This window comes from Hemiscyllium ocellatum, chromosome 25 (genome assembly GCF_020745735.1).
Source record: "Hemiscyllium ocellatum isolate sHemOce1 chromosome 25, sHemOce1.pat.X.cur, whole genome shotgun sequence".
Lineage (NCBI taxonomy): Eukaryota > Metazoa > Chordata > Chondrichthyes > Orectolobiformes > Hemiscylliidae > Hemiscyllium > Hemiscyllium ocellatum.
Window position 1 is genome coordinate 20022604 of NC_083425.1, and position 22309 is coordinate 20044912.

Here is a 22309-nt window from a genome sequence, read left to right on the forward strand (position 1 = left end):
GTTTCCCCCTCAGGGGTTAGATAGTCCTGTTCTTATTACTTGGTCTCTACTGCTACCTTTTCCTGAGGCCTTCACAGACACAGTCCCAGCACCCACCAATTCCATGTGGAATCTGATTTGAAATTACTGATTTAGGTTCTCTGATAAACATGGTTATCAAAATTAACCTGCTGACATGTGCAGGTTCTTTGCACGTGTGATAGCCAGAGATGTTTCTACCACATTTTCATTCATTACAATTTCCAAAGGATTAGGTTCACAGCCAGGAGATTATCTTCATCTCCAACACAGGCTATTACCGATTGATTTTCATTAAATAAAACCATTACAACTACAGACTTCCTTATTTTTCTCAAGTCTACCTTTTTCACATAGAAGATGATGAAATATTTGACGATGTTGAGAAGTGGCAGTAATGGAGAGTAAAACATTCCAATCCAGACGATAGTTTGTCCATCAACGATATCCAAAACATTCTCTGGAATCAGAAATTGCTGCTTCTTCAACATTTTAGTTAGCTCAAATGGAGCATGCTCAACAATGAATCTAAACAATAGAAAAGAAGTTTTGGTAGCTTCGTTCCCTCGCATCATTGTGAAGAAATATTAGCCAATGTTTTCAGGTACCGCAGATAGACATACAGAGCTCACATACAATAATAGTTAATGGAATAAAACATAGAAACAAGTTTTGCAGCATCTGTAAAGAGAAATCAAAGTTAACGCTTCCGGTCTAATGACCCTTCCTCAGAACTGATGGTAGCTAGAAAATGTTGGTTTATGCAAAGAAGATAGAGTGTTGTGGGGGGGGGGGGGGGGCGGGGGAGGTGTGTGATAACGAGTAAACGATAGGTGGGGATAGAGCCCAAAGAGACAGAAAAACAGTTGGACAGACAAAGGTGTCGATAATGAGCTGGCTGGGAGTATGAATACTGTTAATGGAGATTGTTAGTGGCTAACCATGACAGACTATGTGATAGTCTGGTGTGTGTGTGGGAGGTTCCACTGGGGACCCTGCAGCCCTCCAGACTCAATATCAAGTTCAATAATTTCAGGGTCCGAACTCCCCGTGTCCTAGCCCTCTACCACACATACCAGTCCTTGTTATCACAGTCTGCCACCATACACTACCCATCGTTAGCCACTAACAGTCTCCTTTAACAACTATTCACCCTCCCAGCCAGACTGCTAACAACTCCTTTGTCTGTCCAACTGTTCTCCTCTCTCTTTGGGCTCTATCCATATCTGTTATTTACTCCTTACCCTCCTCCTCTCCACTCTGTCATCTGCAAATAAAAACCGCCAGTTTTCTAGCTATCATCAATTCTGGACCTGAAACATTAACTTTGATTTCTCTTCACAGATGCTGCCACACTTGCTGAGCTTTTCCAGCAACTTCTGTTTTTGTTTCTGATTTACACCATCTGCAGTTCTTTCAATTTTTTAAAACAGAAACATGTTTATTTGAACTGAGGAGACACGCATCTTGATGTGCAAGTGAAATAAGTTCTAAATTTAAAATAATGTGCCATTTTTAAAAATTCACTCAAGAGATGTGGGCATTACTGGCTGGGCCAACAGATATTGTCCATCCCTGGTTGTCCTTGAGAAGGTGATAGTGGTGAGCTAACATCTTGAACTGCTGCAGTTCATGAAGAATTGGGAATTATGCTGCTTTATATTATGGCATTGACAGATGTTACAGTGTACATAGAAGTCATTCAGCTCATCAGATCTGCAGTATCTCTTCTGCTAGTTACCCACTTAATATTCTTTTAAATATAAAAACAATTCCATTTAAAATAGTTCTTATTTCTACTCAACAGCTTTTAGGAGCATAGTTTTCCATAATCTAACCATTCCCGACAAAAAAAGTGTTTTCTAACCTCATTTTACTTTTTTCACATGAATTTTAAATATCACTATACATCAGCAGAAGTAATTCATGACTTTTTATTCTATCATAATTCTTCACTTAATTTAAGATATCTGTCACGTCACACTTAATAGGAGAAAGTGAGGACTGCAGATTCTGGAGTTCAGAGTCAAGAGTGTGGTGCTGGAAAAGCACAGCAGATCAGGCAGTATCTGAGGAGCAGGAGAATCAACATTTTGGGCATAAGCCCTTCATCAGGGCTTTCCTGATGAAAGGCTTACGCCTGAAACGTCGATTTTCCTGCTCCTCGATGCTGCCTGACCTGCTGTGCTTTTCCAGCATTACACACACGTCACACTTAACTCCTCAGCTCTACTGGACATGGAAATATCTTCTAAATTGCTTACTTTCTTGGAAGTTCCACACAAAAGGTGACAGCAATGCAAGACAGAAAGTCAAACAGCATTAGCTTGTACATTTCCTGTCCAATCTTTGTCTCCCAACACTGGGGGGATGAAACAGAAATATTATCAGCAAACACACAAACAGCAAGTTTGATTGGTTCTTTGAGAAATGTATGTATTCCGCTACATAAATAGATTGGTCAGAAACAATTGCCTTCAAGATATTTTTATTTTCACTGTCTTTGTTGTAATTATTTATTTACCTTCTTTCTAACAAATCATCCAAAATTACACCAACTGCCAGTTTATAAATTTGGCAGCATTTGTACATATAGATCTGCTTTAGAAAACCGACTAAGGGGTTCAATCATATTTAACAAACTAAATAGATTTTTTTTTGAAGAGATAACAGAATGGTTCGAAAAGGGTACTGCTGTTGATATGTTACACATGGACTTCCCAAAGGCTTTTCATACAATGTCACATAATGGACTTGGGAGGAAAGTTCTAAGTCATGGAACAAAAGGGTCAGTAGCAAGCTGGATAAAAAATTGGCTTAGGGATAGGAAGCAGACTGCAAGAATAAATCAATATTTTTCAGGCTGGAGGAGGATTTGCATTGAAGGGACCCCAAGGGTATTGAAATCCTTGCTTTCCCTGATATATATTAATGATCTAGGTCTCAGTATGCAGGAAGTAACTTCAAGTTTGCAGGTGACACAAAACTTTGAAGAATTGTAAACTGTAAGGAGGACAGTGTAGAACTCCAGAAGGATAGAGACAAATTGATAGAATGGGTAGACAGGTGGCAGATGAGCTACAACGCAGAGAGATGATTTAGTATTTTGGGTAGGAAGAACATTGAAAGATGTCATAAAACAGAGGGTATAATTTTACGGGAGGTGGAGGAGCACATGGACCTGAGTGTGTATATGCACAGATCATTAAAGGACAGGTAGAGGGAGCAGAGAGTAAAGCATAATAATCTTGGCTTTATTAAAAGACATAGAGTCCAAGAACAAAGAGGTGATGTTGAACTTGTATAAAAGTTGTTAGACCTCCGCAGAAGTATAACACACAATTCTAAGTACTACATTATAGTAAGGATGTGAACATGGAGTCATAGAGATGTACAGCACGGAAACAAACCCTTCTTGTCCAACTTGTCCGTGCTGACCAGATACCGTGGGTGGCACGGTGGCACAGTGGTTAGCACTGCTGCCTCACAGCGCCAGGGACCTGGGTTCGATTCCCGCCTCAGGCGACTGACTGTGTGGAGTTTGCACGTTCTCCCCGTGTCTGCGTGGGTTTCCTCTGGGTGCTCCGGTTTCCTCCCACAGTCCAAAGATGTGCGGGTCAGGTGAATTGGCCATGCTAAATTGCCCGTAGTGTTAGGTAAGGGGTATGGATGGGTTGCGCTTCGGCGGGTCGGTGTGGACTTGTTGGGCCGAAGGGCCTGTTTCCACACTGTAAGTAATCTAATCTAATCCCAACCCGATCTAGTCCCACCTGCCAGCACCAGCCCATATCTCTCCAAATGCTTCCGATTCAGATACCCATCCAAATGCCTTTTAAATGTTGCAATTGTACCAGCCTCCACCACTTCCTCTCGCAGCTCATTCCATACATGCACCGCCCTCTGTGTGAAAAGGTTGCCCCTTAGATCTCTTTTATATTGTTGTGGTTCTGTTCACCGAGCTGGGAATTTGTGTTGCAGACGTTTCGTCCCCTGTCTAGGTGACATCCTCAGTGCTTGGGAAGCGCTTCTGTGATCCTTCCTCCGGCATTTATAGTGGTTTGAATCTGCAGCTTCCAGTTGTCAGTTCCAGCTGTCCATTGCAGTGATCGGTATATTGGGTCCAGGTCGATGTGCTTATTGATTGAATCTGTGGATTAACAGGCTGTTTAACATAGAACAGCCAGGGAATTCCTAGAGGCATGACACTCATCCACAGATTCAATCAGTAAGCACATCGACCTGGACCCAATATACCGACCACTGCAGCGGACAGCTGGAACAGACAACCAGAAGCAGCAGATTCAAACCACTACAAATGTCAGAGGAAAGATCACAGAAGCACTTCACAGGAGGCTCTCAAGCACTGAGGATGTCACCTAGAGAGGGGATGAAACGTCTGCAACACAAATTCCCAGCTCAATGAACAGAACCACAACGAGCACCAGAGCTACAAATCTTCTCACAAACTTTGAATCTCTTTGATATCTTTCCCCTCTCATCCTAAACCTATGCCCTCTAGTTCTGGACTCTCCCACTCCAGGGAAAACACTTTGTCTATTTACCCTATCCATGCCCCTCCTGATTTTATAAACCTCTATAAAGTCACCCTTCAGCCTCTGACACTCCAGGGAAAACAGCCCCAGCCTATTCAACCTCTCCCTACAGCTCAAATCCTCCAAACCTGGCAACATCCTTGTAAATCTTTTCTGAACCCGTTCAAGTGTCACAACATCTTTCCGACAGGAAGGAGACCAGAACTGCACACGATATTCCAAAAGTGGCCTAACCAATGTCCGGTACAGCCCCAACATGACCTCTCAACTCCTGTACTCAATACTTTAACCAATAAAGGCAAGCATACCAAACGCCTTCTTCACTATCCTATCTATCTGCGACTCTACTTTCAAGGAGCTATGAACCTGCCCTCGAAGGTCCCTTTGTTCAGCAACACTCCCTAGGACCTTACCATTAAGTGTATAAGTCCTGTTAAGATTTGCTTTCCCAAAATGCAGCATCTCGCATTTGTTGAAATTAAACTCCACCTGCCACTTCTCAGCCTATTGGCCCATCTGATCAAGATCCTGTTGTAATCTGAAGTAACCTTCTTTGCTGTCCACTACACCTCCAATTTTGGTGTCATCTACAAATGTACTGACCATAGATTGAAAAGATTGGGGCCATTCTCATTGGAGAGAAGAAGACTAAGTGAAAATCTGATATAGGCTTTCAAAATCGTGAACAGGGTGAATAGAATAAATAAGGAGAAAGTGTTCCCGCTTGGAAAAGGAACAAGAAGAAGAAGGCATAGATTTAAAGTGATCTGCAAAAGAAGCAAAGATGAAGTAAGGTAAAGCTTTTTCACTGAACAAGTAGTTAGGGTACAGAATGCAATGCCTGGAAATGTGGCGGAGACAGATTTAATTGAAGCATTCAAAAGGACGTTGAATGACTATTTGGATAAAAGTAATATGCAAGGGTACAGGAAGAAAGCAGGAAACTGACACTTGGCAAAATGATGTTTACTTAATGAGTTGGTGTTAGCAAAATGAGTCAAATGGCCCCCTTTTGCACCGTAGCACTTCTCTGATTCTGAAATGGCACAGAAATGTCCACGTGCAATTAAGGCAGTTCAATGGGAGGTTTTGTCTTTCAGGTACATCGCCTTTTACCAGTGTGCAGTAGACAATCCAAAGCATAATTTAAAGACAACAGGGAATTTTCACTGTGCCATAACCATTGGCTCTTTGTCAATGAGTGCTACCTGAAAAAAAAAGCTGATTAACTGGGTCTCCATCTGTTTCTTGTCCATGTGCCAACTAGCTTCACATTCTTGCACAGTCAAATTAATTCACGGATGGTAAAGCACTTTGGGGCATCCCGAGGATGTGATAAGGTCCCTTTGTTCAGCAACACTCCCTAGGACCTTACCATTAAGTGTATAAGTGTATAAGTGTATAAATGAATGGTATTGATTACGCTCTCAGGTTAGTGCCTATGGCAATCTTGCTACTGTTGTGATCCAATGAAGAATGGCACATCTGAACTTTCCCTTGTTCACATCTGAACAATCTCTGATGTGGCAAAATCAAACACATTATCCACCACTGAGCTCTCTTATAAAGCTACTGTTTATTCTCACTATTTTTTACTCACCGGATAGTGTATGCTGTGACCACAGGCTTCACAATCCTGTTTACTTTCACTGTCAGAGCAGGTGATATGTTGCCACAGTGAGAATACCAGCATGCTCAGATTGGTTAGTCTTAAGAATACACTCCTAAATGGAAATGAATGGAGAAACTTAAAGACAGAGAAACTTTATAAATCACAGCAATTATTTACTTTTACACAAATACATTTTCTTTTTTCTCATCCTCCATTGTGTTTATTGATCTACACAGAGATTGGGCTTTTTGTGATAGTAAGGTAGTGGGTGTTGGGGTCATAGAGATGTACAGCATGGAAACAGACCCTTCAGTCCAACTTGTCCATGCTGACCAGATATCCCTAAATTAATCTAGCCCCATTTGTCAGCACTTGGCCCATATCCCTCTAAACCTTTCCTCTTCATATACCCATCCAAATGCCTTTTAAATGTTGTCATTGTACCAGCCTCCACCTTTTCTTGTGTTCCTGCTGAAATTGTGGTCATTAGATTAGGAGGTGCATTTTTTTATATCTACCTTTGTTAATGAGACTGTAAGTGCAGAGATTAGGCCCTAGTTTGATTCTTCACAGCCCAGCTTTTTGGAACAGAGCATTTGGGTCCTACATAATACAATTTTCTGTTTGTAGGCTATGTAGCAGCACACACTCACTATTCGTTCAGGTTTTAACAATAGAAATGCTGTCATAATTTTTTTTTTCAAAAAATGGATGGCATTGTGATGTAAGCCAATGATTTATAATGTTGGAACCTGACATTAGATTTGAATGAGATTCTATACTAAGCTGTCAGTTTACGCACGGGCAGGTTGTGTGTTGAGATCATGCTGAATGAAAATACTGTGTGGATATTTATGTAAGGGTGGAAAAGCGCATGGCATCGATTCTCTTCTGGCTGCTACAAGGCCAGAGAACAGACAGCAATTGAGTACTGAGGAAGTATTCCAAACATTTTCTCCTCACCACACCAGGACACAGATAAGGAGCTATAGCGCACTATCTACTGCTATGTCAGCCAAGAGAAGCAAACTTGGACGTTCCATCTGTGCAGAAAAGTTAAGACTAAGATCCATCAAACTGTTTTCAAAATTATTTTCTTAAAAGGTAGCATTTGTTTCCTATCCCTACGTGCCCTTGAGCTGTGCGCTTGCTTGACCATGTCAGAGGGCAACTAAAAGTCAGCCATATTGCTGTGGGTCTGAAGTCAACAGATTTCTTTCCCTAAAAGGACATTTGTGAACCAGAAAGGTTTTTATGAAAATGAATTTCGGATTCACCATTACTGACACCAGATTTTCATTAATGAATTGAATTTAAGTTCCACCTGCTGCCATAGTGGGATTTTGACATCTGATCCCAAAACTATAGCCTCCAGATTAATGCTCCAGTGATGTCACCATTATGGCACCATCTCTCCATTTGGCAATTGTTTGAAGAATAACAGATCAAGACTGTCATTATGTTTGGAATACTTCCTCATTATCTTGTCCCATACTTCTTCATTAACCAACAATGCCACAATAAATTGTTTATTCGATTGATCAAGACACAGCAGTGATTTAACTTCAAAATTGATTCCGAATTGATATGCACTTAGATAAGTGCCAATTACATGAAGGTGTTTGTAACCTCTACAATACATAGAACATAGAACACTACAGCGCAGTACAGGTCCTTCGGCCCTCGGTGTTGTGCCAATCTGTCATACCAACCTGAAGCCCATCTAACCTACACTAGTCCATGTACGTCCATATACAGTTGAGCAATAACAACTGAGAAGTTCACTCTGGAGTTATTTCAGGAACAGTCCACATGTTAAAACATCCTTTTATACTGACAGTGGATGACAATGTAGCTAAGTTGGTGTTTTTAAATTTGTAGGATGTTCTCAGCCAAATATAAACACCAATTTTGAGAATTTTATAATATAAAAGTGATTAAACTAAAATTATTACATTTCCATTGAGGAAAGAATTTATACCAATCTCTGGAAGGAAAAATTGATATATGAAACATAATAAAGTTCATTTTAAAAGACTGTTGACCTTCTATTTAATGTGTGGCAGACTGGAAATAGATAAAACATCACTCAGCTCCTAAGTCTAATTATACATCTAATAAGATTTACCTGATTAATATCAAATTGATTTCAGTGTTTGGTGGATATTCTTCATATCGGACAATTATCCGAAATAAGAATGGCAGGAGAATATTACTAATGGAAATGACAATGGGTGGGAGATATTCCATGAAGAATTCAATGACAAAATATATTTCCTTGTTTTCACTCCCCTAGAAAAAAGAATACACTGGGTTATAAGAAGAAAAAAATATGCTCCACGGCCTCACACTGGAGGGCAGGCTTTCTTCCACACATGCTAGTCTGCCCTGCTTTACCCCTCTTTCTGAATTTCTGGTCCAAATTATTTTAACACCATGGGTTGGTCTCTACCAGCACTTAACTAACTCCATCTTCGATTGTTCGTCTGAAAACTGGGACTAGGCCATACTGATGTAGTAAGTAGGGCCTGTCTCATGCAGATCTATATTGATGTGCTGCTAGTCATGGTGAAGCTGGACAGATGTGTTGCCCCTCCTGATGCAATCACATCATCATCTGGACAGTGGGCATGAGAAGCACCCATCTCCTCCAAGCTGAATTTCACAATTTATAAAACATGCCACATGTTCTAGCCCCACTAAATTTACAACTGGGTACCAATCTTTCCAAGCCCATGAATTTCAGGAGCAATAAATTCCTCTTGTTTATAATAAGGTTGATAATATTCTCATATGCTGTGATATTGATTAATTGTTGTTTATAAAATTCCTAAATTTAATATTTAAACTGAACTTTTTCCAACTGAACTATGTTGACTGTTATATCCATAAATTAACTTAAATCTGACAAATTCACTATACTGTTTGACTTTGCTCTAACAGGAAACATTTGCTAAACTAATAAACTTTTTCAAGATTTCACTATAACTTACTTTATTTTTAAATAACACCCAGTAATTTTAATTGCAACAAGCATTGCCTTTTCCTAAACAGTGTGGTTAATACAATTGAATGATGCATTTACTGTGTAACTGGGTATGCAAAGCAAATGTGCTACAATGCAGTATTATTTAACACACATTGAAATAGTGCGACTGGAATAACTCCATCCTAATTGTTGGAAAAAAAAGCTACTATGATGGATTTAAAGCAAAGAGTTTCTAATTACCTCCCTGAAACTATGATGAGCCGCTTTATAAATATCATATACCATTCATCCACTCAGTTGCCAATTTTTGCAGATGTCTTAATTATGACCTTTCTTCTCAAGAGGTAACCCAATTCACAATTTGAAACAATCAAAAAACTTAGAACATTTATTAGATTAGATTCCCTACAGTGTGGGAACAGGTCCTTCAGCTCAACCAATCCACACCGACCCTCTGAAGAGTAACCGACCCACATCCATTCCCCTCTGACTAATGCACCTAACACTGTGGACAATTTAGCATGGCCAGTTCACCTGGCCTGCACGAGGAAACTGAAGCACCCAGAGGAAACCCACACAGAGAACGTGCAAACTCCACACAGACAGTCACCCGAGGCTAGAATTGAACCTAGGACCCTGGGCTGTGAGGCAGCAGTGCTAACCACTGAGCCACCGTGCCACCCATAATTTACGTCCAAAATTATTGATATATGTTAAACAGTATACATTTTAGATGTAATTCCTTTTTCTGTAATATTGACATAAGTTGTAATAATTTGAGTGGACAGCTTGAGTTCTGTTTGAACCCATTTGGCATATTCTGCCAATCTGAAAAAGTCCCATTTATGTACACTGTCAGTTCTGCTATAAACGATAGTTGAATTTTCATGCAATCCTGTGTTATAAGAAAATCATGTAATAGCAGCACCATTTAAACTAGTGGGCAGGGATCACATTATAATCAATTCACACTTTAAAGTTTGCACTTTAGAAACAGTGCTCCAATTTGTCAATCATGTTATAATGAATTCGTATTAACAAAACACATATTATAGCAGCCAGCCAGCCAATATTCTCTCATTGCTTCAGATTACTCCCATATCTATTCACTTTGTGCAATAATCTTTTATGCAGCAAACATGTCAAATATATTCTGGAAATCCATGTACATTACATCAATAGGCTCCTATTTCTCCATGGCATATGTTACTTCTTTAAAGAATTCCAATAAATTGATTAACCATGACTTCCCTTTTACAAAGCCATGCTGCCTTTTCTTGATGACCTTGAACTTCTCAAATGACTAATTATGACCTCTTTAACGATCAATTAAACCATAAGGCCACAAGATAAGGGCACTGCTTGTCACTGGCCACCCGGGTGTTTTCCTATCTTCCTGGTGGTGGAAATTGAATAAGGATTTGTACACTTTGTGTCTTTCACTGTGTCTCACACCTGCCCACACACACACACCATGGGTGCTGGGGATAAAAATAATAAGCACTACCGCAGTTAGGTGGTAGTGTGGGGAAGAAAAAAAAAATCACAAGATATAGGAGTAGAATTAGGCAACTTGGCCCAGCAAGTCTGCTCTGCCATTCAATCATGGCTGATAAGTTCTAACACTTTCTGAAACTTGGAACTACGTGGAATAATTGTGGCAAATAGCAGTACGTTTACTAACTTATGTAAGGGTGGAAGATATAGAAGGATACAAGGATGGCATTAGATGAGATAGGGTCAGTACATGTAGATTACAGGGATTGGCACAGATTAAATGGGTTAATGGCCTGTTTCTGTCCTGTAATTTCTACACAATTATATTGTAATTTAGTCATCCAATGCTCTGTAACTTGAACACCAGTGCCTATGTGCTGACCCTTCGCTGGAACTGCTGGGATGTTGTGGTTGCTTGATAAATGCAGTAAAAAGCTCCAGTCAGCAAAATCATGATGAACAAGTTAAGCACAAAACGGATGAAGTAGAGGAACAATCTGTCCTCAGTGCTTCGCTCAGCTTTTCTCCTCCTGCACACTTGTTCTTGTAAATCAATCTGTTTAAAATGAAAAACACAAGATATTAATCAGGAATGCAGCTTCAATTTGGTCTTCAGATTCATTCGGCTCAGTTCAGTGTCAATTTACATTCAGTTGCCAACTCAGTCTAAACATTGAAGGTGTGACATTCAGTTCTTTAATTATCATTTTGGATTGTGATTTTTAAAAAAAACTATCAGTGGAGTTTTCCAGAAATTGAATGTTAAATTCCACCAAGCCATGGATTGTGTAGGTAATTGGGAGAAGGTTGGGTATGTTCTTCTCAGGGAAGAGATGCTCAAAAGTTTTCAAATCAAGAAGTGTCTGGGCAGACTAGTTGTGAGTGTCAAGCTCCCTTTGCTGGAGGGCCAGAGAACTGGAGACAATGAAGGAACAGCGAAGAGGGTTACCTCAGATTATAATGGGATCTTGACCAGATGGGCCAATCGGCTGAAAAGTGGCAGATGGAGTTTAAATTAGATAAATGCGAGGTGCTGCATTTTGTGAAAGCAAATCTTAGCAGGACTTCTACACTTAATGGTAACGTCCTTGGGAATGGTGCTGAACAAAGAGACCTCGGATTGCAAGTTCATAGTTCCTTGAAAGTGAAGTCACAGGTAGAAAGAAGAGCGAAGAAGGCGTTTGGTATGCTCTCATTTATTTGTGAGAGTATTGAGTACAGAAGTTGGGAGGTCATGTTGCGGCTGTACTAGACATTGATTAGGCCACTTCTGGAACATTGCATGCAATCTGGTCTCCTTTCTATCGGAAAGATGTTGTGAAACTTGAAAGGGTTCAGAAAAGATTTACAAGGATGTCGCCAGGTTTGGAGGATTTGAGTTATAGGGAGAGGTAGAATAGGCTGGAGCTGTTTTCCCTGGAGCTTCGGGGGCTGAGGCGTTACCTTATAGAGGTTTTCAAAGTTATGAGGGGCATGGATAGGGTAAATAGACAAAGACTTTTCCTTGGCTTGGGAAAGTCCAGAACTAGAGGGCATAGGTTAGGGTGAGAGAGGGGAAAGATATAAAAGAGACCTAAGGGGCAACTTTTTCACGTGTATGGCATGAGCTGCCAGAGGAAGTGGTGGAGGCTGGTACAATTGCAACTTAAGAGGCATTTGGATGGGTATATGAATACGAAGGGTTTGGAGGGATATGGGCCGGGTGTTGGCAGGTAAGACTAGATTGAATTGGGATATCTGGTCAGCATGGACGAAGGGTCTGTTTCTGTGCTGTACATCTCTATGACTCTAAAAACGTGACATGAGAAAGTAATTTATATGTGGTTAGTGTTAGGATCTAGACTGTGCTGCTTCAGTGGACTGGGTGGCACGGTGGTACAGTGGTTAGCACTGCTGCCTCACAGCGCCAGAGACCTGGGTTCAATTCCCGCCTCAGGCGACTGACTGTGTGGAGTTTGCACATTCTCCCCGTGACTGTGTGGGTTTCCTCCGGGTGCTCCGGTTCCCTCCCACAGTCCAAAGATGTGCAGGTCAGGTGAATTAGCCATGCTAAATTGCCCGTAGTGTTAGTGTAGGGGTATGGTTGGGTTGCGCTTCAGCGGGTCGGTGTGGACTTGTTGGGACGAAGGGCCTGCTTCCGCACTGTAGGTAATCTAATTAACAACGTGATAGAGCCAGACTCAATTGTGGTTTTGAAATGGAAATTGGATCAACCTTCAAGAGAGAAAAACATATATGATAATGGGGGAAGGCAGTGGAGTGTGGCCATTTAGGTGGATTGCATCAGTCTGTCACATTGAAATCAAATGCAATAGAATCTCTATAACAATATCATCAGGAAATGGACTAATTAGGAACAGTAAAGGACCATAAGAAAAGTGTTTCAATGTGATTTTGTTTTTGAAGGATCACTGAAGTAAAGATACATGTTTACGTTATTTATAATTATAGTACCTTCAAATCATTCACAATGTTCTGTTTCTTAAGTGTGGCCATAGTGGTTTCCTTGATACAAAAGTCCCAGAGAGTGAAAATTTTGGTACTGTGCCTGGTGCTGTAATTCTTCTCGTGCATGCATTCCTGTTTAAATCCATTCACTATCCTTTAGGAAAGAGAAAGACCATTTTTTTAAAAGAAGCATTAATTTTCCACTAAACCAGATGCTTCATCGCAAGACTGTTTTATCACTCCACCCACTCTGACCTTGTTAGCTTCTTTGTTGAGTGTTACATCCTCTCCCAGTCCAATCTAGCACATCTGTTCCACACCACAATTGTTATATTAGCTGCTGTCTGCTCTTATTTCAAATTATGCCATTTTTAGCACATTTTGCAACAGCAAAGGTACTAAAACTTTCCGTGCTGTTGTTCCACATTACAACCACCTGCACTTTACTGGGACAGATCTCCAACTGTTCCAAAACAACTTCAATAACTTTTGTTTGTAAACGCTGAGGATATAAAAAAAAAATCGCACAACACCAGATTATAGTCCAGCACGTTTATTCGGAAGCACAAGCTTTTGGAGTTGTCCAACCACTTGATGAAGGAATGGTGCTCCCAAGGGGTTCAGTGGACTTTTATTGGAGCCACAGTTGCGACATGGGAAACACCTTCCCTCAGCTTTAGCTCTAACATTCATTCCAATGAACGGAGGGCGATATTTCATTAACTCCACTTGGTGAGTTGGGTGGTGGGGAGCAGTTCATCAGGTTGCGGGGGGGGGCAGTGGAGGGGGAGGCGGAGGGTGGACTTGACTCTTTGCCACCTCCACCATACAGAGCGCCTCCCTTCTCAGCCATTGGTGGAGGCCCCTCACTGACCAAGTAACGTGCATCAACCCGGTTTGGTGCCTTCTAAGTGAAAGATTTGTGTGATAGGTCTAATTGAACTTATTTTATCAACAAAAATTAAACATCACAAGATTTTCATGTATGTCTGTATGGCTCCTGAAGTTTGTTCATGGTGGACACCAGATATATTAGCATGGCGGGGGGAATGTGGGAGGTGAAGGATACATTGGCAGTTAGTTGGCATAGGGGCTATAAAGGTCTATGGGAATAAATGGAAGGTATAAGTTGCTGTGGGAGTATGGTGAATCAGACATGGGGCATCAGCTGGCATCAGACATGGAGCATCAGCAGGGTGTGTGGGCAACATGAAAGAGAAGGTGACATGGATTAGCATGGGTGGGTGGGGCATGGGCCATGTGTGGTGGTGATTTGAGATGTGTACACCCAAGGGTTGTTTTTGGTTTGATTAGCTTTTCATTAATTGTCCATATCGTGCCAAGACACAGAGGCAAGCCTTGTGCCCCAGTCCATAGCCCTTGCTATCAGCCTCCACTCCTGTTCTAAGGGTTGTCCAGTCTGTCTTCCAGGGAACCCTGTTACCCCAGAATGAAAATCTGACCTCCTGGCCAGTTTCTCCCACGTCAGATTTGCAGAACAGGGAAATATCCCATCTCAGGGAGCAAAGAGTTGTGACTCTAGTGTTTGTGTAAACAGTATTGAATACAGTCAGAAGTCACACGACACCAGGTGATAGCCCAACAGGTTTATTTGAAATCACAAGCTTTCAGAGTGCTGCTCCTTTGTCAGGTGAAGGAGCTGTGCTCTGAAGCTTGTGATTTCAAATAAACCTGTTGGACTATAACCTGGTGTCATGTGATTTTGACTTTGTCCACTCCAGTTCAACACCACACCTCCATAGTGTTGAATATGACATGAGGAAAATGCAAAGAGCAGTGTAAGTTCTAACCTTCCAATAATCCAGCAGAAGCAAAGTAGAAAGTAGAGGAACATGGTCAGCAGGTAGGCTAGAGGGAGCTTATAGTTAACATCCTGGTATACATCGGATTTATAATACCCATAGAACATGTAGGAGAGTTCCATAAATCCCTGTAAAATTTAAAAAAACAATGTTAGAGAAGAACTACTTCATAACTTTTTAAAACTCTAATTAAAAGCAGCAGCTCATGTTGATTTTCACTTTCAATTATGAGGTCATTGTGTCTTTAATAATACACCTAACTGTCCTGCAGGTTTAATTTGAGTCTGAATTTTCTTCAGTTTTACGCTAGATAGGTCTGAACCCCTGTTCTGTTCATATCTACCACCAACACAGACATTGTATCAGAGTCTTCTCCCAGTTCCCTCCCGATGGGCCCAATATCCTCCCCATCACCAGACACCTCATCCCTGTTCACATATATTGTCCTCTTCTCTTCCTGTTACTCTCCCTGACTTGGAGGTGCCGGTGTTGGACTGGGGTAGACAAAGTTAAAAATCACACCACACCAGGTCACAGTCCAGCAGGTGTATTTGGAAGCACTAGCTTTCGGATCCCCACTCCTCCATCAGGTGGTTGGACAACTCCGAAATAAACCTGCTGGGCCATCATCCAGTGTTGTGTAATTTTTAACTTTGTTACTCTCTCATCATTGTTGAGGCCATTATACACATTTCAGAGTTTATTTTCTCCATTGTTCATCTTTTGATTATCATTCACAAAACTTCCACTTTGCCAGATCTTACCCCTTGCAGTCTCATAGTCACTTTCTTAATTTATTAAATGAAGCTCTGACTGATACTGGAGAGCCTATCACACATCAGTAATCTGTCTCTTAGTATGTCTAGGTTTAGTCTCTGCAGTGCTTCATTACGAACAGCACAATGGTCCTTGTGCAAAAAAAAACCCAAAGTTTAATTTTCTCCACTTAAAGGAATGTATGTTGGTGCCCCTTGATTGCCAAGAACTTGGAGTTCCAGCCTCCTTCTGCCCTCCGTCATTGGCTGGCACACGTACACACACTCGCATTAAGGTCATCTTTAAAGGATACACCAAATAAGATTTTATCCTGTATTAAATGCAGATTAATAATTTCAGCTTCTTCAGACAGTCTCTGCAATAAAGTGCAATGCAAGTTGCACAAGTCTGAATGCAAGTATAAGGAAACACAACATGCATCTCTAAATTTCTTGTATTTCTTGGCCTGTGCCAGACTACAGTATTGTGTTTTTTGCCTGGAATTCCACATGCAGCAATCTGGCCAGTCTCATTATCCCCGGTGACCTGCATCGTATCAGTGTAGATTGAAGCTCAATTACAGGTGCTTTATCTGCTCTCTTGACTGGGAGAATGGTGAGATGAGGCACTCAAAGCACAGTTATTTCAGTGAGAGCAATAGAATTAAACAACTAGCATTTTCATTGTGGTGAAAAAAGGGCAATGACCACTGTTTAACTGGAGTAAACTGATTGAATAAAACATAGAACATGCTGCCACCTTGTGGCTAAATGTTACAATAGCATTATTTTTCATCGACTTGGGGAAACTAAAACTTGAATCCCAAATTGCTGGCCCAGAGATGGAGACACTGTCAATGCACTACAAGAGCCTTTGTAATGCTAGGGTGAGCAATACAAATCTGTCATTTCAGTGTTGATGAAAATGTAAATAGATAGAGGATGGGACAATGTGACTATTTTATGGTAGTAATTATGAATATAGTCAATCTATGCTAAATTGTCCAAATTCCGCCAACCATTTTAAATTTTTTTTTCACAAATTATGGTTCAGTAGCTAAAGTAGAAGTGGGTAACTTTCAGGGTGTTAATGAAAAAGAAAAGCTTAACTTGTCTTTTGTACTTTGGATATCTAATTTTAAAGCGTTTTCACCATTTCTCATATTCTGCCTTTTGTCTCTTTTTGATCCTACACTGTAATGTTAAGTGATAAATGTGTGTGGTTCTAGTTTTGATAAAGATGCAGATTTTACCCCTTGCCAATGTATATCCCCTAGAGAACATCAAGGGGTAGATAGTTGCACTTAGTTATAAGCCATTGCCAGCCTCAATTAATTCTGTGTACCAAATCAATCAGGACTTCCATTATTCTGTCATTCTGCATCCTCAACTATAAATGCAAAACAGCTTTTTGATTCGAAATGCCAGCTCTCACTAATTATCTGAACTAAATGACTAAATTGCAGTTTACTGAGAGTGACAGGGAGGTTTTGGGGGCAATTTCTTCCAAGCCTCAATTATAAATTCGAGCAGAGACCACCAAGAATTACTGACAGTGACTGAAGTAGGTATTTGTGGGGACAGCATAAACATGTGGTGGATTTCGAGGTTATGTGGTCATAATGCACCTCCACTTGCATGGGGTGTTTAATATAAATTTTTTTCTGTTTTTATCACAAGGCTGTTGTATGAGCAGATTTGGTTGCATTTGTTCTTTTCCTGATGAAGGGCTTATGCCCGAAACGTCGAATTTCCTATTCCTTGGATGCTGCCTAACCTGCTGTGCTTTAACCAGCAACACATTTTCAGCTGTGATCTCCAGCATCTGCAGACCTCATTTTTTATCCTGCAGTTGTTAGGGCCAACTATTGGTCAGGAATTCAAATACAGTTGTAGCTTGCTGTCAAATGGGAACTGACAAATCTCAGTGACATCCAAAATGTTTAATTTCGATCACATTTTTAATTTAATAATTACATACCGTTCCAGAGAACAGATCCAAGATGTATGCATAAAAACGAACCAAGCCCTGAGGATATGGATTGTACTTGAAACATTCAGGCGCTAAAGAGGAAACAGGAAATGTAGATTATTAGTGAATTGTCTGCTGTTTTACTGTGTCGTCTCCAGCATCACACTTCACACCTAATGTGGGCTGATGCAATGATTGTGCACAAGTGTGTCCAGCACACAATGCTAAAAGTTTTATTGTAAAAACAAGCAACAGAGCTGGTGAAGCAATGCAAGGTCCTGGGAAGGGGGAGAGCAGCTTCATACCTATGGGGTGTCACGAGACAGGAGCTCCCTCAGAGACTATGGACATTTTAGGGTGATGGTGGTGTAATAGTGGTGCTAGCAATCCACAGGTACAAGTATACTGCCATATCAGCCAATGGGGTCTGAAATCAATTAATAAAAACCTGGCATTGTAAAGTTACCCTTCATTATGGTGACTATAATGTTTTTTTTCCTGTTAAAATCCAGGTGATTCACTTGTCTTTAGGGAAGGAAATTTGCTGACCTTACCTGCTCTGGCCCCGCCATGTGGCTTCACAATAGTTCTGAAGAAGTGGCATTGGACATGAAACATTAACTCTGCTCTGTCTCCACAGACGCTAGAAGACCTGATGAGTTTTTCCAGAAATTCATAACTTTATGTTGCAAAATATAACATTCTGTGCTGTCTAAAAACACCGACAATTAAGTAAATGAGGCACTGTCCAGTTTAATAATAGCAGTGACAGTGTAAATGGACCCCTGCTCAGTTTAAAAATGGCAGTGACACTCTAAGCAGGCATTCACAGTCTGGTACCAGCAGCAACATTGGAAATAGGGAACTGCTCAGTTTAGAAACAGCTGTGACAGCTTGAGACAGCTGCTTGTCGTGATAGAATAGAACTTTCTATGTCCTCCATTTCCAGTTCTCTAAAGACTGAACCAAGGGTGTGGGGTCGGGTCATTCTGTTTGGAATTATCTGGCTCATACATTGATGTCCTAGTACCATAGACCTCAAGGTGATGTAAGTTTCAATCTACCAAACAGGACAACTGCAGACAGTGATAACAGGGAAGGCTGATTCACCAAGTTCCCTTGTTAATTAAAACACAGCAAATAGCAGAGATGTATAAAATTAGGACCTCAGGAATTAAGTTGACCTGAAACAAAGCTTGGGGCACCCAATGAAGGATCTGCTTATTCCAGTAAGAGACTCTCAAATACTCTTGTAAATAACAATCCAGTCCCCCACAGCAAATACTGCTCCTTTTGAACAGTTACTGAATACTGCTTACTATCTGGACACCCATCCCTGCATTATTAGTTAAACAGATGGTTAATGGTATATACACCTAAAGCAATAATGTTGTTAACCTATCAATTTAACTGGTTAATCCCATTTTGCAGCTAAACATGAATACTTAAAAAATACACTCAAAGTGACTTGTGTTTGTTTTCTGCTTTCATGTTGCACAAACTCTCACCGTACTCACTGTTCCTCAGGTGTTCTGCAGCTGTCAGGTTGAGTTTCATTGTGCTGGTGTAGATGGATGGGAGGAGCACAAATCCAGCAACCAGAAGAAAGGCAGAAAAATTCAGGAATACCAAAAAACGTAGAAAGGTGAAATATGACTGGATGCCAGTGCCATATCGACCTAATCCGCAACACAGAACAAAGCGGTGAATTAATACATTTTCCTAGCCCATACACTCTTCAAACTAAAATATTCAATCTCTGTTGCACTCAAGAGGAAAATTATTATTTTATTCCATGCTCCAAAACGACAAAACACTTTCTATTTCTTCCCGAACACAGAATTCCTGTGTTATGTATCCCCTATATTTATCATTCATTACTGAGCTCTACTTAACAGTGTATGTTTATTAAATACTACAATGAGGAGAAAGTCTGTACTTTTATCAATGTGGTGTAAAGCAGGGGTCCATACTATAGCCGAAAGACCATAAGGGGCTTGTAAATTCCAGCAGTCCAGGCATAATGTACAGCCGTAATTGTCTTTACATTTTTTTGGTGTGCACTGTTTGAAATTAATTGACTTACAGATTTGCACAACCCCAGTTGATGGATAACTCCTATATCTAATACTAATATCTGTTGGTATATTAAAGGTGGCACAAATCATTATTAATATTCTATGAGAAATACAGAGCCTATCGATCCTAATTTACAGAGACAAGCATCTTGGATGCTCCTGCTGTTTGACAAAATGTGAGTATAAAAGAAACCATTCTAGTCCAAACAATGGAGATAATTGTTCTTCATGTGTTATTGATCTAGTACATTCAGGAAAAACTGAGAATGGATTCGCTGAAATGTGGTAAGTGTCAACATTAGGGGCAAGAAGCATTTTCCCTGTGTGTTTGTCACATGACAGAAACAATGACAGCAAAGTTCTGAAAGCACCTGGCAGGAAAACAAAAATCTGTTGGAAAAATAACCCAGCAGGTCAGGCACTATCTCGCTGCTGAGCCCGCTGTTTGACAGCCATATAGACGACTGAAGAAGTATCTGGGATGCCCACTCACTGTAGAGGTGGAAAAGTGGCCTGTTCTGAAAAAAGCGTCACTTGACTGGAAACGTTAACTCTGTTTTTCTCTCTACAGATGCTGCCAGGCCTGCTGAGTTCCTCCAGCAATTTCTTTGTTTGCTTAGAACAGTGATAGAATTATACCTGCCTCACCCTGACTCCCCGAAAGATTGTGAAGATATCCTGTGGTAGCTGAGTTGCATTTAATTTGCTCCATTTTGGTAATTCGATAAAATTATTTAATTCTTCTTCAGTTCACCCAGAAAGGCTATCTTTCCCCAGTTCACAGCGGTACATCTAGTTGCATTAGGCTCTCTCTGCTATTCAAAAACCAGGCTTTCTTTGGGGCCAAGACATATTGGGTGTCCATGTCCATGGTCATTTAAGCGGGCATTGGATAGGCATTTGGAAGTTATTGGGCTAGTGTAGGTTAGGTAGGATTCGGTCGGCGCAACATCGAGGGCCGAAGGGCCTGTACTGCGCTGTATCTTTCTATGTTCTATGTTCTATGTCCCACCCATTGGCCTTGCTTTGTGTAGATGCAAAGCTGCTTTCCTAACAGGTCATCCCTGAAGACTGGCTCTGAGTCCCAAATTAATCACAAGCCTTTCTGGCATTTTTCTTTCCCAAGTTACACTGGGGAAGATGCCAGAGGGTATACAAGTTTTCGATTCATGTTAAACATTTTTGAAACATAATAATGAATATTATTTTCTTCACTATCTTCAAAATTGACAACAAATTTTAGACGAACGACATCATAACTTCTGAATAAATTTTAAGCTTTAAAATTCTGCCTGGGTAATGTTGATATTATTTGTAAAACCTATTTGAACCTTTTAGTCAGACTATTGCCCAGAACTCAACTTGAGCAAAAATTATATCATCGTTGCTGATTTTGGGGCCTTGCTGTTGTTATGAAGATATGGATGTACTGTACCTTTAAGAGAGTTAGAAGCTAGCAGAACTACCTGACAGCACTGAGTGTTCTGAATAAGGTAACAATGTAACACTTGGTCGAAAGCTTGATTAGCTGGGTTGGAAACAACAAAATAGATTCAAATTAGGCCAATCAGTTTAAATTATACCCCCCTAAAAATACCAAATTCTAATCAAGTTAGAATTTATTATCTTGACAATCTTAAAAGCCAATGACAAAATCCGATGCTTTGGCGGGGGTGGGGGTGGGGGTATAAGACTGGGGAAAATTGAACAGTTGAGAGGAGACCTACCACACTACCTACCACATGCAGACACAGCCTGAAAAATAGCTGTCTTAAAGGTACCTTAATTGATCCATGACTGGTGAAGCATAATCCAGAAGAAGAAGAAAAGAAGACAGGAAGATCTAAATAGAAGATCCGACAGCTGTCTGGTTTTGAATTTTTGGTAAATCTTAATGGAGGGGGGTTTATCAGGACTGGTATTATAGAAGGGAAGATAAAAGATGTGTTAAAGGAAGGAGCTGTAAATAGTTGTTAGTTAATTAATCTCTGTTATACTTTAAGAAATAAGGTTGTTAATTTTTAGTTGAAGTAGTTCTTGGCCTCTCGAATTTTCACAAATTACTGCACCAATTAAATCTTTTCTGTGTTGCTGGTTTTAATTAAGCAGAAGGGTTTACCCCGTGGCGTAACACTGTACACAAATTGGTTGGTGATTTTCCTTGCATCACAACAATTAATGCATTTTAAAATTACTTTCTTGACTCGATGATGGTTTGGGATATTCTGAGATTGTGAAAGGCATTGTGTAATCAAAAGGTCTTTCTTTAACTCATTTCTTTACCCTATATCCACAGCTGCCTGCTGCTATCTGTTATTATCTGGTAACCCTGAATAGTGTTGTAATTACCTCTCAATTACTATTCATTGCATGATTCCCCTGACCTGCCTAAATGACTGGTTGCTTCCTAATAACTATTATTCTGTATTTGACCCCAATTTTCTCTTCCATGAATTTATTAGATGAGAGACATTTGAAAAATTTCTATTTCCTATCAAAGTTGCTCAGGAACTTGACCAAGTTCTTTATTTTAACTAAAATATACTTCCTTCCCCTCCCAGAGG

At 40.4% G+C, this 22309-nt stretch overlaps 1 protein-coding gene across 3 annotated transcripts in view; it reads right to left on the minus strand.

Annotated features, from left to right (window-relative positions):
- The window catches only part of LOC132827780 (transmembrane channel-like protein 7), a 44092-nt gene that overhangs the window by 10541 nt on the left and 11242 nt on the right, over positions 1-22309 (minus strand). For 2 of the 3 annotated variants that reach the window (XM_060844483.1, XM_060844485.1), the window contains 9 exons: positions 19176-19346; positions 17677-17759; positions 14929-15068; positions 13124-13271; positions 11052-11225; positions 8312-8475; positions 6172-6295; positions 2283-2380; positions 363-546 (listed from right to left, as the gene is read on the minus strand). In XM_060844483.1, coding sequence (XP_060700466.1) covers positions 363-546; positions 2283-2380; positions 6172-6295; positions 8312-8475; positions 11052-11225; positions 13124-13271; positions 14929-15068; positions 17677-17759; positions 19176-19346 — 1286 coding nt within the window. The remainder of the gene's footprint in view (positions 1-362; positions 547-2282; positions 2381-6171; positions 6296-8311; positions 8476-11051; positions 11226-13123; positions 13272-14928; positions 15069-17676; positions 17760-19175; positions 19347-22309) is intronic. The other variant, XM_060844484.1, reaches the window with a different exon arrangement.